General features: G+C 35.8%; 1 protein-coding gene and 1 pseudogene across 9 annotated transcripts in view; one reads left to right on the forward strand and one right to left on the reverse strand.

Moving 5' to 3' along the window:
* RAPGEF6 (Rap guanine nucleotide exchange factor 6) overlaps nt 1-19126 on the reverse strand; it is a 187933-nt gene that overhangs the window by 71526 nt on the left and 97281 nt on the right. For all 9 annotated transcript variants that reach the window (XR_004380305.1, XM_032837628.1, XM_032837631.1 and 6 more), the window contains 5 exons: nt 13567-13744; nt 11199-11335; nt 8944-9102; nt 8208-8360; nt 2062-2226 (listed from right to left, as the gene is read on the reverse strand). Coding sequence is in view for 8 of the 9 variants with exons in the window: in XM_032837628.1 (XP_032693519.1) it covers nt 2062-2226; nt 8208-8360; nt 8944-9102; nt 11199-11335; nt 13567-13744 (792 nt within the window). In the remaining variant the exon portion in view is untranslated. The remainder of the gene's footprint in view (nt 1-2061; nt 2227-8207; nt 8361-8943; nt 9103-11198; nt 11336-13566; nt 13745-19126) is intronic.
* Nucleotides 2378-3559, forward strand: LOC116855167 (annotated as a pseudogene).

The raw sequence follows: 19126 nt of genomic DNA on the forward strand, positions 1-19126 counted from the left end.
CAATAGTGCTAGGAACACCTATATCTAAGTTTCTGTTTGTATACCTGTTTTCAGTTCTTATGGATAAATACCTAGGAGGAGAAGTGCTGGACTATCTGGTAATTCTATGTTTTACTTTTTGAAGAAATGCCGAAATTTTTTCCAGAGCACCAGTAACATTTTATGTTACTACCAACAATGTATGGGAATGTCATTTTCTCCACATCCACATCTTTGGTGATGGTTGTTACTTCCTTTCCTTTTAAAAAGCCATCCTAGTAGGTGTGAAGTAGAATCTCACTGTGGTCTTGATTTGCATTTTCCTATGAATAATGGTGTTGGACATCTTTTTCATGTGTTTGCTAGCCATTTATGTATCTTCTTTGGAAAAATAGTCTATTCAAGTCTTTTGCCCATTTTTACGTTGTCTTTTTGCTATTGAACTATAAGGATTCTTTATACATTCTGGATACTAGACCCTTATCAGATGTAAGATTTACAAATATATTTCACCTATCCGATATGTGGTCTTTTCTTTCAATGTAAGGCTTTAATTTTGATGAAGTTTATCTGTTTTTAATTTTTTTTCCTTTGTTGTTTGTGCTTTGGATAACATATCTAAGAAACGACTGCCAAATCCAAGGTCTTTTTTTTTAAAGTTTTAAAAGAAGAGGTTTTATTTTAGTAAAAAAAGCACATATTATTGCAAAAGATTTAAACAATACATATGAATACAAAAATGTTTAATAAGGTCATGATTTTTAACCTCTTCTTTTAAGAGTTTTATAGTCTTAGCTCCTGTATTTAGGGTCTCTGACTCATTTTGAGTTAATTTTGTATATGGGATAAGGTAAGGGTCCAATTTCATTCTTTTGCATGTGAATATCTAGTTGTCTTTCACTCATAGTTTTGCTCATTCTTCAGCATGCCTTTATCTCCTCAGCAACTGAGTTAACTACATATAACTCCAAAGGGGGTGGGGAGGCAAGCCTTTGGTTTAAACACTTTAGTTTCCTTAATAATGGAATTCCCAAGTCCAGGTACATCTAATTTATTTCTCTTAAGATGTAACTCAGGGGGCCGCCGGGGTGGCTCAGTGGGTTGAGGCCTCTGCCTTCAGCTCAGGTCATGATCCCAGGGTCCTGGGATGGAGCCCCGCATTGGGCTCTCTGCGTAGCAGGGAGCCTGCTTCCTCCTCTCTCTCTGCCTGCTTCTCTGCCTACTTGTGATCTCGGTCTGTCAAATAAATAAATAAAATCTTAAAAAAAAAAAAAAGATATAACTCAGATGATGGATATTGGGGAGGGTATGTGTCTTGGTGACTGCTATGTACTATATAAGACTGAAGAATCACAGATCTGTACCCCTGAAACAAATAATACATTATATGTTAATAATAAAAGAAAAGGTACAACTCAGAAAGACATACCAAGCAATTATGATCCTACTTTTATTTTTCTTAAAATAAGTAACTTCAAGTTTTTTGCTGAGGTATTGCTAGTCTTTCCACCGATGTACAAATATCCCATGAAATAAGGTAAGATAATTAAATTAGCAATGTTTAATATTAAAAAAAAACCCAAAAATAAAAAACAAAACTCAAATGTAGATTTAAAATAAGTCACAACAGAGAAATATTAAGGTCAAAAAGACGAACTGTTTCAAAATGATTATAAAGTCTTTAATTCAAAAATCAACATATTTCTATTTTGGGGCTTACAATCTTAAGCGCCCCTAAAAATAATTTACTTGGTGAATTTTCTTTCTAAACTATTAAGTTTTAAATGTTTTACTGATCTCTTTCAGAAACAAACATTTTGATAAAGTTCAAAAATATTCTTATGCAGCTATCATGTTTTCTGAGTTTATAGCTATACCACAGTTTATTTCAGTTTTTAGCTTTAAAGGCTTTTATCAACTTTTTAACATGCTTTTTTCCTCAAAAGTAACTAAGTAGATCTATGTTTTTTAGGTGAAGTAAATTTTGTTATCAAAATAAATATTTATCAACTGTAAAAGGTTTTATGAATATAATTTATAGGTTAAAATCACTTCCATGCCCTTCATATTTGTAAAACCAACCTTATCCCGTAAGTTGTCAATTTTAAACCATTCCAATAGTTTGATCCCAACATCCAAAGGACTTTGAAGAAATGTCCTGTAAGTTAGTAGGAAATCTTCTATATAAGTTGGGTCCACAATAGAATGTTCTTCTATTAAATGCATGATGAGACGCTCAGGTGTTGCCTAAAAATCCAAGGACAGAAAAGATAAACAAATAGCTGAAGAAACAAAAAACTCTACTAATTACTTTCCTTTTTAGTCACTCTATTACACAATTCCTCAAAGCAGAGTTTCACTGTTAAAATACTTAGTAGTGGTCCCTGGTGTGATTCCGTCCTGTGTGGCTGTTCTGTGAACAGTAGTCGTTTATCTCCGTCCGCCTTCTCTCCCACCTAAGTGCGAGCCACCACCTCATGGAAGATTCGATGGATATGGACATGAGCCCCCTGAGGCCCCAGAACTATCTTTTCGGTTGTGAACTAAAGGCTGACAAGGATTATCACTTTAAGGTGGATAATGATGAAAATGAGCACCAGTTATCTTTAAGAACGGTCAGTTTAGGAGCTGGTGCAAAGGATGAACTGCACATTGTTGAAGCAGAGGCAATGAATTACGAAGGCAGTCCAATTAAGTCACAATGGCAACTTTGAAAATGTCTGTACAGCCAACGGTTTCCCTTGGGGGCTTTGAAATAACACCACCTGTGGTCTTACGGTTGAAATGTGGTTCAGGGCCTGTGCATATTAGTGGACAGCACTTAGTAGCTGTAGAGGAAGACGCAGAGTCAGAAGATGAAGAGGAAGAGGACGTGAAACTCCTTAGTATGTCTGGAAAGCGTTCTGCCCCTGGAAGTGGTAGCAAGGTTCCTCAGAAAAAAGTAAAACTTGCTGCTGATGAAGATGATGATGAAGATGACGATGATGACGAAGATGATGATGATGATTTTGATGATGAGGAAGAGGAAGAAAAGGCTCCAGTAAAGAAATCTGTACGAGATACTCCAGCCAAAAATGCACAGAAATCAAACCAGAATGGAAAAGACTCAAAACCATCAACACCAAGAACAAAAGGTCAAGAATCTTTCAAAAAACAGGAAAAGACTCCCAAGACACCGAAAGGACCTAGTTCTGTAGAAGACATTAAAGCAAAAATGCAAGCAAGTATAGAAAAAGCGAATTGAACAGTCCTGGGCACTACTGGTAAATTAAGCCCAAAGCTGGGGAGAGAGGAAAAGGAGAGACAAATATAGTCCATACTGACTGTCATCAACAATCCAGACTGAAGTTTCAAATTCCCTTTCCTGATTTGCCACCTACCCACACCCCCTTCCAGGCTGGAAGCAATCTCATTCTTGATCTCCTAAAGCACTTTTCTTTTGACTGCTGTGATTTCAGTGATCCCTTACACTTGGCTTTCTATGATTTGTGCAATTGCCTCACTTATTGACGATGTTTCAGTCACTTCTGTATCTCCCTAGCTGCTCAATAAATATTTTAATGAATCAAAAAAAAAAAAATACTTAGCAGTGGGAGAAGGTAGTCCTTTACAGATTGCAGTCCATCAGCACCCAGAAGTTGAAAAAGAGAAAAGGCAGAGGAATGAAAATACCCAAAAGCATTTACTCAGTTTTATCTGTTTTGTCATTTCATACTGGTAGGGCTTTTGAAATTCAGCGATTTACCCCTATTGGGGCTTTTTCTGTCATTTTTCCACAGTTGGTAGAGGCAGGGAGATGACGTCTTAAGCCACCAGATAGAAGAAGGTAAACTTAAAAAACAAAACAAAACAAAACCTTCCCTCCAAATTTAATCATCTTCAAATCTCTTCTGCCCCAGGCTATAGGAGCAGTGCACCAGTTTAAGACAGTGTGTTTTGCTGTTCTTACTTCCTAGAAAAGAAGTTTCTTTTTCTACGGTTTCTCCATGCTAGTTCACCATTCTGAGAGGAACCAGAAGTTCTATATATAGTTTTTACATTAATTCAGAGTTTTAACTGCTTGCCTGTCTCCAGATTTATAAAAAGAAATGTAAACAACATTTATTTACTGCTCTGCTTTAAGCTTCTGAATCAGTGTTAAAATTTATTACCTTTGCAGCCTTTTCAAAAGTGTGGAGATAAAACATATGCTAAACCAAATATAAAAAGCAACTGCTGTCCATAACATCAAATTTCAACTCACCCAATTTCACTGATGAGAATAACTGTATGGTAAACATACATCAATACTAACAATGTTATCTAAGAATTTAAAGAAAGGTATATAAATCATTTCTCTAGAATGAAGTCAAAGTAAGGTTTTTCATATAACATTTAAGGGATGAGGCAACCACAGGTGCATTCCTATTCTTTTTCCACCCTCTAAAACAATCTAAGTCAAATAGTACGAAGTTGGGCTTAACTTTCACAAGCCAATCTTGAGTTGAGGTCTTTAAATCTGGTTCTTAAATCATGTATAGTTAAGTTGGGGGAAGAACTCATCAACATTTTAAAGAAAGGCCATTATTCTGACTGGCTAAATCACTAGGGCAGTATACCTGCAGAGACTAAGCCATATGTTCAAAACTATATTTAAAGGTGAGCCCCACAGTCATGCAGAAGCATGTCACCAGAGCATTGGGGTGGCTCAGTTGGTTAAGCAACTGCCTCAGGTTGTGATCCTGGAGTCCTGGGATCCAGGCCTGCATCAGGCTCCCTGCTGGGCAGGGAGTCTGCTTCTCCCTCTGACCCTTCCCCTTCTCATGCTCTCTCTCTCTCTCTCAAATAAATAAAATCTTAAAAAAAAAAAAAAGCAGCAGCATGTCACCAAAGGGCTCACTATTATCCAACAAGGTGGGATTCTGGGAGACAGGGTGAGCAGAGCTGGTAGACAAAGGAGATGAATGGAATGGTGACACTGGCATGATAGAGACTGGTTACAATGAGCAAGCAAGTAAATACAGAGAGCATAACAAGAGCCACTCCTGGAGAAGGCAGTTACAAATATGAAAAGAGAAAAGACAGGAAAAACTGTGGTATAGCACTGGAACTGGGAATGCTGGTATGAACTCCTGAGTATTACAAGTGGATGGAATCACATACAAAGTTATAGGTGCATATGCATTTACTGTAAATATATATTTAATATAAATATACTATATAGTATAGTAAATACATATACATCTTTCCTTGCAGTGTCTGATCAAAGGCTCTAAAAGAAATAACACCCAAGTAGAATGAAAGACTAAGTGCCAAGATCTTGGGTGGTGGTGGTGGTCGCTGTAAGAAGATTTTATTCATTTGAGTGAGCGAGAGAGCAAGAGAGAGCGAGCAAGAGACACCAGTGGTGGGGGCGGGGCGCAACAGGAGGGAGAGAAACAGACTACCCACTGAGCAGGGAGCCTGACTTAGGGTTCGATCCCAGCATCCTGGGATCAGGACCTGAGCCAAAAGCAGATGCTTAGCCAAATGAACCACCCAGGCACCCCTAAAAGATTTTATTTTTATGTAATCTCTCCACCCAATTGAGGCTCAAACCCACAAAGCCATAATAAGATCAAGAGTAGCATGGTCCACCAACTCAGCCAGCCAGAGCACCCCCCCCACAGATCTTAGTTTTTATTTTATTTTTTTTAAAGATTTTATTTATTTATTTGACAGACAGAGATCACAAGTAGGCAGAGAGGCAGGCAGAGAGAGAGGAAGGGAAGCAGGCTTCCTGTTGAGCAGAGAGCCCGATGCGGGACTCGATCCCAGGACCCTGAGATCATGACCTGAGCCGAAGGCAGCGGCTTAACCCACTGAGCCACCCAGGCGCCCCAGATCTTAGTTTTTAAATGCTATTCTCCATTAGGAGGATCTAGGGCTCTCTGGAGAAATGGCTGATTCCAAAGCTGGAACAGGAAAAGCACAAGATGAGCCTGAACATCATGTTTTGCCAGATAATAAGAAAGCTCTCAAGAAAGGATGGGGACATATCAAAAGGATACAGGAGACAGCCTCATGAAGATCTCCTTAGCCAAATTTGGGACAACTTGACCACTGGAACGACGATAGAGAGTATAACACAAAAATCCATGCCAGTATAACTGAACTGATGGGAGAAAAGGGAATTTTCATCCTTAGATAAAAAGATAATAAATGTAAAAAAAAAAAAAAAAAAAGATGGGTGGGACAGAAAATCACCATTTCAGGCAGGAGTCAATGGAAGACTGGAGGACAGAAGTTAGCAGAACATACAGACACTATGCCAAAACATCTCTCCTCCAAACACTTAACAATTACAAATGGTATAGTGGTGACTTGATAGTGAAGAAATCTGACAGACATCAACATGACCAGATGTTTACAGCAGATTTTACCAATGGTGGGAGGGACAGGTTGACATTACATATTCCCTAATACAATGCACAGAGAAGAACAGGACATCATTTCTGTGGAATTCCTACCAGAAAAGCATGAGTTGTGTCTGCTCATGAGGAAACATTGGAAAGATCCAATGACACTACAGAATAAAAGGTGTGTTCTTTAAAACTGCTGAGAATATGAACAGAAAAAAACTGTTCCTAGAGCAGACTCAAGTGACATATGACAACTAAATGCTACTGTGTTCCTCGTGAGATGCTAGATGAGAAAGGACAAAAGCCATTGCTGAGATAGTTGGTGAAAATCTAAATAAGGTCTGTGGGCTGAATGGTTGTACTGTATCAATTTTTATTTCCCAACTTGAAGGGTTCCATGGTGTTTCTGTAGGACAGTGCTGTTTTTAGGAAATACACAATGGAATATTCAGGAGTGATGCATCACACTTGCAGACTGTTCTCAAATGATTCAGAGAAAGACGGCGACAGTGGAGAAATTGCAGTGAAATGCCAACACGCAGTTAGGGATTCAGAGTGAGGGAGCTCAGCACTGTTCTTGCAACAATTCTCTAAGGTTGTAATTACCTAAAAACAGAGAGTCAAAAAAACATGAGCTCCCATAAAAAAAACAGTCTGTGCAATCCACCCATATGTTTATCTTTTCTACATACAAAGCTTATTCTTATCAGTTTAGGAAAAGAAAAAGTGTTGCAGAAGAGCTTGACTCCTGAGGGAAAATGGATCTGACATTAGTCCTTCACACTATTAAGTAAGTTAGTTCATGCATTTGTAATGAATAACAACACATTTACTTACTTTGCAACCAAGACTAGGTTGAAAAGAGAAATGGTTATATGTTTTTATTTCCTCTATTTCAACTATAAATTCTCTATCTTACAATCTAGAGATCTTCCAGGAGACAGGGTATTGGGGGAGGGGGAGGAGGGAGACAAGGGGGCAAGTGGATAAAGGGTAGGGGAGAGGGAGCTAGAGAAAACAGTATGGGGATTAGTATTCAGACTCTACAATGTGCTAAGGTTTTTGATTTACCTCATTTAGCCCTAATAAAACCTTGACATATCATTTTCAGATAAGAAAACTGAGGTTCAGAGAAGATAATGCCTATTTCAATGCCATAAATATCCAGTAACCATTCTGCATTCTTCATCTACCATTCTTCATACTTTTGTGATTAGTGCTTTCATTTTCTGTTTTGTTTCTAAATACTGCTACTATTTTTTAAGTTTCAAAAGTTTTAATTTAAATTCCAGTTAGTTAACATACAGTGTAATATTAGTTTCAGGTGTACAACTCAGTGATTCATCACTTATATACAAAACCCAGCGTGCACTGTCAACAAGTGCCCTCCTTAATACCCATCTCCTCATTTAACCCATCTCCCCCACCACCTTCCATGTAGCAACCTCAGTTTGTTCTCTACAGTTAAGAGTCTGTTTCTTGGTTTCCGTCCCACCCAATGTCCATTTGTTTTCTTTCTTAAATTCATATAGGAATGAAACCATAAGGTATTTTTTTCTCTGACTGACTTATTGCTGTGTTTGATGAAATCAACTCCCATTATCAATGGATCATAAAATAAATTTGAAAAGGAACACTTTAACCATTGTATTCTAAAATAATATCCTACCCATACTAATATTAAATGCCAATGTCATGCTTATTAAAGTGTGTAAAAACCAATGTAGAAAAAAGGAAAAGAACAGAATTAACACAATTATCTTGCACTGCACAAAAAGTGGTTCAAAGCCTTATAAATAAGAAAGTTTTATTCTATCAGTGACTAGAATAATAAATAAAAACACCCACCTTGATTACAATGTGTCCTTTCCTGGTTCCACTCCGATCTAGTTCACGGTGCTCATGTACCATAACAATTTCTCCCTCTTCCTCAACTTTATGGGTATTTTTCTCCACATGATTTAAAATTCTCCAATAATCCTGCTGGGCTATGCAGACAAACTGTCCGAGAATAACATGGGGACAGTTAATGAACCTGTAGTACATAAATATATCACTGTGCACCAAGGCCGAACACAAAGGTAAGAAATTGAGTGGCATCAGTTCTTTTTTATACAATCCCTTGAACCCTTAACAAAAACCAAGGTGAAATAAATAATTCACGTACAAAGACACAAAAGAGGTTAAATCCTTTTGAATTCTGCTCTAAAAGGAGAAGTGAGCTTCTACTTCTCTCAAAATGGACACTAAGCAAAGAAAACATGAAGCAGGAGTAAGTTAGAAACAAACAGAACTTTGAAGTTCCTATTTTTTTTCCTTTATGTAAAAAAAAAGGACTAAGCTGACTATTACCCAATAGAGATTTAACAAACCAACATTTCATAGACTCTCTTCTAAAAATTTGTACTTTGTTCAATTCCACAAATGTTTGAATCAGACATAAAATTTAGTTTCCTTTTATTAACTGTGAGCTTCTGAAAACTCCCAATTTTCAAATCAAGCTATTTTATTTTGAGGAAGAAAAAACAGGCTTGGCCATTTTAAATCAACAACCAAGAATACAAGAGCAAAGAGATAAACTTACCTGACAATCATCTACTTTAGTTCTAACAACTCCATGCATGTACTGCTTATCCAGAGTGGGAGTAATTCCAAAACTATTTCCCATAAAGAGATTTTCAACTTTTCCATCTGGATGAGTGATTTCTACAGTGCCGTTTAAAATAACATACCATGAGTCAAGCTACAGAGAAAAAGACAGGTTTTAAGAATATTCTCAAAAAGATAGTTATACATTATCTTTTGAAATATAATCAACACATGGAACTTGTATTTTAAAAAAGAAAAAAGATCTGGTTATATTACTTTATACATCCTATGCCTGTCTATGTAAACTAATAAAGCTTATTTTATTCTTTCTTCTTTTAGTCATGAAATGACATCAGAAGGACTTTCATAATTGACCAAATGAGAAAATCAGAGTAAAATGATGCAATGGTTAAAACAATAAGCTCCTGAAATCTGCATCCAGACCCTGCCACTAATTGGGTGAGTGACTCTGGGCAAGTTATTTAACCTCTCAGTGCCCCAATCTCTTGATTTCTAAGTGGGCTTAAGAATACCTATCATAGGACCTTTATCTTAATGAGTTTAAACATACTAAGATACATACTGAGTGCTTAGAACAGTGCCTAGGACATGGTAAACATTCAAAAGAAAAAACAAAAAGATAGCTAGTAATTAATTCAGAAAGATTACTAAAACCCTGAATTTTAAGGCATAGTTGACAAAGTACTGAAAATTTCTCTTAATGTTAAGAAAATATTGCCTTCACTTACATAACAACACATGCTGCTCCTAGAAGTTAACTCGATGTGTATCAGGGAAAAACCACTTACTCTCCTTTAGTATGCTTATCAGCCTACAGTCTCAACAGTTTAAAGGTGATTCAAGGGAAATCTGGATTATCAGTTCTGAAGGAGAATCAGTAGCAAAAAAATTTTTTTTTCCAAAAGCGTGGTTTTTTTTTGTTGTTGTTATTTCAAATATGAAATTCACTCACTGTGCAATTTGTGGATAACATAAAATTGCTTGCGAACAGGGACTGTGTCTAGTTTTTCCACCACTACACTCCCTGTGTCTAGAACAGTACCCAGCACAAAGTAGGCAAACAATAAATTTTTGCTGACAGAACTGTGGAAAATTAAGAGAATATAAAAATTTGTGGAAAAGTTCTTCAAAATGCCACTGTTTATACAGTTGTTAGAAGTTTAGTTTCTCCATGTTTATATTACTTTAAACTGCTGAAACAGTTAGTAGACTGTCTTGCCTTTTAAGAAAACTTAATAGTAAATTCATTTTTTCATGAAACTTTTTTCTTGAGTATATCCTATGTGCCAGATGTTTAGGAAATGGGGAAAAACATGTAAATAAAGCTAAAGATAAGGGCCCTGCCTTCAAAAAGATGCCATCAAATTTTAAAATAACTTGAATGCCTACATATTACTTTTGCAGGCATATAATAATTACTTAACCATTGATTACTGAATTACATTTTAGTCATTTCCAATTTTTATTATAAATATGTTGCAATGAACATATTTTGGCATGACTGAGTTTTATATTATGTACTGAACCAAGATATTCATGATGAGTGAAACAGGATAGACTGTTAATTCTTCAAGGCCCATGTTAAAAATTTCTAAATGACTTTCCAGAAATGCTATTTATATTCCTTTTAGCAGTATATGACAATTCTCATTGGCTGATATGTCAGCATTAATTTTTATTAATTAATAATAGTTTGATAAGAAAAACTGAAGTAATTCCTAACAGCAGTAATTCCTCTGCATCCTCCCTTCACCCACACAAAGTTACCAGCCAAACATTTCTTAATATAGAACTGCCACCACATAAATGTCTCAACTGACAGAACTCCACCAGGAGGCATAGATATCAATACATTTTACTTCTTTTAATGTATAACATAAAAAATGGATAAGGAGAGCAAGTAAATAACAAATATTTTAAATAATGACATAAATATACAAAGATTAAGAATTTTTTTAAAAGCATTACAACTTGAGAGAAACAAATCTGGTTCAATGGACATTATTTATTGAACATCTGTTCTATACTAGTTCACTGCTGGGAAATAAAAATTAAGACAAAGCAAAGCAAAAACAAAAATAAAAACCTTCATCTTCAGAAACTGTAACAAACCCAAACTCAGCATTCATGTAAAAAAAAGTAAAGATTTACATAAGTTTATGGAAATTAAATCATTCTAAAAATTAGCTGCCACACTAAATAATATACAACATTGATATGCAAGCCTACCTCTTGCCCATCTTCAAGAATAATAGCTCCAGCCTGTTCGACCACTTCAAAAATCATCACTGTGCAGAGCTCTCTCCTTACAGACATAGTCATGTTTGCAAAAGCAGGGAGCTGGTGCATAAACTCCATTAATTGTTCTATAAAAAAAAAAAAAAAGAAATTTTGGTATAGACACCATTAAAGGCTACACTTTAAAGATCCAATAAAATCTAGAATTGAATACCCAATTTCCTAATCAACCTATGAATTTATGTTGCTAACATTGAGCAAACAAGGTACAAGATGGCTGCTGGTTAAAGAAACACACACACACACACAATGATTTAATAGATATTTCAGAATCACACACACAAAAATAGGCATATTGGAAGATACCAAGAATTCACAACCTCCAGAGAGTACCAGAAACCCAGAGACTGAAACGAGGCTAATTTTCCTACTCTGAGATATCACTCCATGGTAGTTAAGTTAGTGACATCTTTCCATCTAACAGATTAGCAAAAAAGTCTTTTGTCTAGTTCTTACTGGAATAGAGTTAAAAAAATAAATTTCAACAATTAAGCAATGAAGGGTAACAAATTTGAATTCTAATTCCCAACTGTTGAATCAGCTGCAAGGTAACTCTTTATAACCAACTAATGTTTATGAGTGCCTGCCTTAGGCCAACATTACTGGTACAGATACATGAGTAATAAAGATAAATATTAAGGGAGAAACACATATACAAGCAGTCAGCTAAGAGATGTAAAAGAATTAACTCTAAGGTGCTATCTACCCAGATAACTGGGACATAATTATATTTCAATTTTTTAAAAACTGTGAAAAGAACACAGTATACAATTCTTTATCATTAAAAATGCACTTTCAGGGGTGCCTGGGCAGCTCAGTGGGTTAAGCCTCTGCTTTCGGCTCAGGTCGTGATCCCAGGGTCCTGGGATCAAACCCCGCATCAGGCTCTCTGCTCAGCAGGGAACCTGCTTCCTCCTCTCTCTCTGCCTGCCTCTCTGCCTACTTGTGATCTCTGTCAAATAAATAAATAAAATCTTTAAAAAGAAAATGCACTTTCAGTTTCTGTCCCAATACTATTCATGAGTCTAAAATAAGTTAATGAACTGTATTATGTCATTAGAATGGCAAGGAATGTTCAAATATACTCATCTTTACTCACAGAGATTATGATTTTTGGTAGTAGCATCTTCTGATTTGAATGACAGCTATATAGCTATTATGAAAGGGAAATCTAGGATAAAATCTTAATTGAATCATAACAATATATAATGACACTAAGTAATCCTGTTCTTAAAGAAAACATTAGCATCTTTAGTATTATTCAACCTCCCCAAAGTGATGAGTTCTGTAAGAAATACAAAAAGGGAAAATTCATAAACTTTTATCAAAAAATTATACACACACACACACACACAAAATTTATTTTTTCTTCCCCTCAAGCTAGACAAGTAAAAAGATGACTTTTGATAACATCTGAAAATTTTTTAAAAAGTTAGACATCAGACACTGTTGTATTGGATCTTAAATATCTTATGGACATGAAGAGGGAAACTACTTTACTGTAGTCAAGCTTTTGTTTTATGACTGGGAGCAGCCAGAATATGAGGGCTATCTGCTTGTGACATCTATCACCCCAGTAATCACCAGTGTTGATTCAGATGATCTGCCTGGCTAAGCAGGTGTCCCCTTGCCCCAACTGTTTCATGTGCATCCCTATGCAAGCTGTGCAGTCAGTTTAAGATGAACTTTCCCTACAAAGGACAACTGTTATTTGGTCAACAGTATACCAATAGCTGTACTCGCCTGCTGTATCTTCCAAACCCTCAAATTGGGATAGCTAGCCTCCAAAATGGCTCCAAATCTCGTTATTCATGATCCTGTACAATTCCCTCCCACATTATATCACAGTTATTCTGTGAGACACTCCTGAGACCAAATCATAAAAAATAATATGTGGCATCTGCCTTACTCTCCTTTGGATTACTTGATTTGGGGGAAACCAACTGCCATGTTGTGAGATTATTAAAGAGCCTATGGAAAGGCCCACAAAGCAGGAACTGAGGTCTTCTACTAAAAGCCATATGAGTAGCCACCTTGGAAACATATCCTCTAGCTCAGCCCAGTGAAGCCTCAGATAACTCTAACTCCTGCTCACATTCTGACTAAAACTTCATGAGAAACTGAGCCAGAACCACTCGGCTAGGGTGCTTATGAATATCTGACCCACAAAAGCTATGAGAAAATAAACATGTTATTTTAAGCCACTAAGCTTCAGGTATTTTGTTATGCAGCAAGAGGTTAACTATATATAAATTAAACTATAAAATTCTTATTGTGAACAGATATATATATTTTTTACCAATATCATCATCAGTTTTGTCTGCAGGTTCTTTCTCAAGACATTCTCGAACAAGATCTCGTCCCTGCAGTGGATCTGTTCGATCAATCTCTTCATCTTCCTCTTCTTCATCTTCAGAATCAACAGGTCCTTCTGGAAGACGTGTTAAATCTACATCTCCTACTTCACTTTCCGTAGCCTACAAAAAGAAATTTTGATCGATTATGTAATAAAAATTGTATGACACAGCCTGAATTAATCAAAACTACTCCTTCCTAACACTACAAAGATAGCCAACACTATGTTCTGTCAGAAACAAAACAGTATTTATAAAAGGCTTCTCTCTGCCCCAAAATACAGGCTCATGGTGAAATCCAGATGATAAATCTGAGCCAGTAAGTTCACAAAATGGTCAAGAGATGTAAACACCTGGATTAATACCAGTTTTCCAAATAACACATTTATTTTTTAGAAGTGTAACAGCTCCTAAAACATGAAGTGCAGGAGACAGTTTAGCAACATTCATTTTATGAATATCTATTAGTCTGTGCTGAGTGTTGCAAATAAGATATTCTTTCACTACAAAGATTTAGAGTTCAGTAAGGTAGGCAACCACGTAAATTAAGAACAAAAGTATAAAAATGAAAAGGACTAAAACAGACCAATTGTGAAGTAATGAAAACATAATCATAACACCCCAATACCTTTTTGTTGAATCTAACTGTGCAAAGAAGAGCTGAGATTATTATAGCTAATGTCTAAAATAAGCTTATACTTGCAACCTCAACTTTGGAAATACATTGGTCTCATATATCTGTAAAGGAACTAGCAGATTTTTCAGAAACTACAAATTTAAATGTCAATAATAGAAAATAATGAAATAATAAATAATTGGGACATACTGAAGTGAGCTCCAAGGTGCCAGAGGACAACGCAGACAAGTAAGACAGGGGCACACACCTGCAAGCAACTAGGTTCCTTGAGGCCAAAACTGCGTTTGCTTTCTGGCTACAGAACTTTAGAGTTTAAGTGGAGTCACTTCTGAATAATACATCCTTAGAACCACAAACTTATTATTTCTTTTAAAAGAATAGTTTATATTTAAATGTACACATGCTAAAATGACTTTCAAAAACCTCATTTATTTACATACATGGATTTTAATCCAAGAAACTAGTGTTAAAAACAAAAAAGGAATACTCTCTGCAACTTCCTCTATAGTTTAATTTTTCGGAATAGAGAAGCTCACCCCCAGAGTAGCCTTTATCCACTTTATCAAAAATTTAAGGACAATCTATTTTATATATGTGGGTTCTTAAACCAATGTCTTCAACATGATTTCAGGTTTTCATACCATGACCCAGACTATTTCAACAGTCTCCAAACCTTTTAGATTGTATCTGATAAAAAGATGGCTTACAGCAAAAATAAGCAAGATTCAAGTCAGTTACGAGAACAACAGGCAAGGTTTATTGTGATCTGTGTGAGAAGTGAAGACACTTAAGAGGAAAATTCTTTAGAGAGAATGGAAATCATGGGTAGGGAGTGTGAGAAGGGTACTAAAGGAACTCTTTTAGAAATCTTTTTCTTAAGGTTTTATTTATTCATTTGACAGAGAGAGAGCACAAGAAGGAGCAGCAGCAGGCAGAGGAAGAGGGAGAAGTTGGATCCCCACTGAGCGGGGAGCCTGACACAGAGCTTGAACTTAGGACATTGGGATCATGACCTCAGGCAGATGCTTAAGGACTGGGCCACCCAGGCGCCCTAGAGATCTTTTAAGGACATCTGCAAAGGAAAGACTATAGTCTATCCTTATAAATATCTTCTTTAACTGTACTTTTGTCAAAGTACAATAAAAAGAAAACGGATGAGTATCATTTAAGGGAACATATTAAACTATTAAAATGTTAAAAGTATACAAGATGTATAAGGTGGCAAAATAAGAATTAAAAATAGTGAAGAAAGAGTAGCCAAAAACATGCTAGGAATTTAAAAAGGATTTTGTAATTAAAAAATAAGTAAATAAAACAAGCTATGTAGAATCCAAGGTCTAATTCCTTGACTGAGCAAAGGCAAGTCAGGTCTTTTAAGGTGAAGGTAGATATAACAACCATCAAGACGAGAAGTCACTGCATGATATTTCTGAGGATGCAGTTTGTTGGCAGAGTTTAATTCTCTAACAACCGGATAAGAATTTCTTTTTTTAATGTAGTATTCACAATGTCTAGCATACAATAAAAACTTACTAGATAGATGAAAGAGGGAAATGTGATACATAACCAGGAGAAAAATCAATCAATATAAAGAGACCCAGGAATGAAAGAATGGAATTAGGAGACATGAACTCCCAACGTTATAAATAAGTTCTAACTCCCAACGTTATAAATAAGTTCTAAGATTTAAAAGAAAATACAAACATAAGCAGAGTGAAAATGGGAAATCTAAGTAAAGAAATGTAAGCAATAAGAGAAAACGTGAAGAAGGGCAATAAAAAGTACCCCAATTGAAGCAAAGAAAGAGTAAGGCCTTAAAGAAAATTTAGAAAAGAGTCTGAGAGACTAATAAGATAACATCAACTGTTGTTACCAAAAAAAAAAAAAAAAAAAAAAAAAAAATGTAGATCAAGAGAGATGTCACATTTGTTAAGACATGGTACAGAGAAGATCATTCCTGGTCTTTTAATTAATACTTTATCCCAGCACTTGGATTACAGCAGACCCTCAAAAAGATTATAATAAATTAAGTTTGGGGTGGGGAAAAAGGGTATCTTGGTGAAGCAGTTAATAAGGCAAGTTCATTAAACTTGTGTTTTTCCTTTCCTGCAGTATAATGTATCTCTGCATTTATGTGTAACTATAATTTGGTGAGGCAGACAGTCTGAGGTGATTTTTCTGATGACTCTGCCTTCCCCAAATAAAGCACCAGAGGATATCCTTTTCCTGTTTGCATCAAGATAAAGAATGAGGGGAACTACAGGTTGGAATGAAAAGTTATACAAACTTACAAAAACCACATTTTCAAGTTTAGAGCAAATATATTAAGCCTAATATTAACCTTTAACTTTCAGTGCTTCTCTTTTTTGCGCTATTTTGAGTACTTCATTCAACCTTTTACATGTACCACTTAGGCCTTATGTTTCCTCTCTCTCTCTTTGGCCAGGGCAAGAAGGCTGTAAAATTAATCCTTCACAGTAATACTATCCAGAATAGTCCATTCCATATTCTCTGCAATAGGTCATGCAGTTTAATTAAAGCCTTATAAAGTCTTCTTTGCCCTGGATATAATCAAGCTTTAATTACTAGTGATCCTCTGCACTTTCCTGAGGAACAATATTGGTCTCTACTTTCAAGTGTAACTAAAAAAAAAAAAAAAAAAAAAAGATTCTATATTACCTCCTAAATGCCAAGAGTGTGCTTAACTCAGCATGGAATACATAAATAAGAAACAAACCTTGCCTGTACAAATTTTCTATTCACAATCCACAGAAAAACTGCTGTGGGGTTCCAAGACATTGAGAAATGATATGCAAATGTCATCAAGGTGAAACTGCAGATAGAAGAGCACAACCAAAACACAAGGCTAGGACAAAGCAAACATGTTCAGGGAATAACACATGTATTTTGTCATGAATCTAGAATGTTCAAGTGGGGAACAGTGAAGCACTGAAACTTTTAAAATGTATGAGTAAGGTCACACCATTCTTGTAATTTATCTCACGTGGGAGTTTAAAAAATGGGAGTAAGGGCACCTGGGTAGCTCAGTCCATTAAGCGACTGACTCTTGATTTCAGCTCAGCTCATCATCTCAGGGTCATGAGATCCAGCCCTATGTTAAAATGGGAGTAGCCAAAAGGTAAGTGAAATTCTGACCTGGACACAGATACTTCTGACAGAAATATTAAAGTAGAAGGAACGTGGTATGACAAAGCTAGCTGAGGTGTGAAATGAACAACCTAGTGGAGATGCAGCCCCAGTTATAGAGAGACTGGCAGTAGAGGTATGACTTAAGGATTAATGCTGCCATAGAGATAGTAACAGAAGCAATGGGATTTTTTAGCATGTTTTACTTCCCACATAGAAACTAAAAAAGATGACAGGAGATGAATATATGCCTCAGGTTTCTGAAATACAAGTTAATGAAAAGATAAATGCTTTACTTCATAATATTCCAGCTCTTGCTGGTATAAACAGACTGGAATATATAGAAGTAGTAGTCAGAAAGAATCACTCCTTATTTGAGTACTCTTTGAGGATACATAAAATATCTGATCCAAGAACAATCTAACATCTTAATGTATAAATTTAGCTAAATTTTAAGCTAATCTGATTAGAAACATATTCATACCAAAAGATTACTTGCATTTTATCCAGACTGTGGTAAGTGGATTTTTTTTTTTTTTTTTTTTTTTTTTTTTTTTTAAGTTTCCTTGAGAGCCAAGGACTTTTATTTTTAAACATGAAAACTCTCAAGGAGGAAATGCATAGCACAGCCACTCATTTGGCCATATAAAATGGTGTCAATAATTTTCTTGTTAAGAACTGATGTTCAACTCTCTTCTCTCTTCCCCTCAAACCTCCAAATTAAAAATACTTACATTATTTCACAAGGCTTTGCTTATAGTGTTAGAAGCCATGACCAGATTAGGTGTTCGCTTTTAAAATCTATGAAGTGCCAAAATTTGGATGACCAGACAAACTACCTCATCTGTCACTGGTCAAGGCATAATACACAGGCAATGTCCACCTGTAACTAAACGGTGTATTCATAGCTTGAGTAAGTACTCCAAAGGAGGCTGGAGGTCAAGAGAAAGACTAAGGTCCAGTATTGATATTCCTCTTCCCTTTTGTTATAGCCTGAGGATGTGACTGGATAGACACACACTATTTGGTTGGTATTATTTACTGTATCTGCTTTTTTTTTTTAAGAGTTTTTAATTTATTTGAGAGAGAGAACAAGCAGGGAGTATAGCAGGGGTACGGCAGAGGGAGAGGTGGAGGGAGAAGCAGGCTCGGCGCTGAGCAGGAAGCGCAATGCAGGGCTCCATCCCAGGATCCTGAGATCATGACTTGAGCTGAAGGCAGATGCTTAACCTACTAAGCCACACAGATACCCCCTTATCTGTGTTTTAATTGTAAATCTTGATATTCTGCATTTGGGGGGATATATTTTTTCAATCTGTTTTTATTCTGTTCTTATTTCTTTTACAATCTAGTAATTTTAACTTTAATCTTTTCCCACAATTTTATTCAACTTTTATTTTTAACAGTACACTCTATTTACATCCTCTTTAAAATGTGTTAAATACAGAAATACTAATGTTCACTGAGGGAAAAAAATAAGAAAAGCTTAGGTAACATAATAAAAACTACCTACAAACTTACTACTAATAGAAAACATTACTATCATTTGGTCCTCTTTAATTCACATTTACATTCCACGTATACAAGTATAAAATACATGTAATTATGTATGTATGTGTATTTATTTAAGATATTGGTTTCTTCTGTTTCCAACTGTTTTTAACATAAATGGTTTCTATCCATTGGCTATTCACCTAAGCTTAACCTAAGCCCAGGTTTGA

This window comes from Lontra canadensis, unplaced genomic scaffold (genome assembly GCF_010015895.1).
Source record: "Lontra canadensis isolate GAN:19392208 unplaced genomic scaffold, GSC_riverotter_1.0 scaffold99, whole genome shotgun sequence".
NCBI lineage: Eukaryota > Metazoa > Chordata > Mammalia > Carnivora > Mustelidae > Lontra > Lontra canadensis.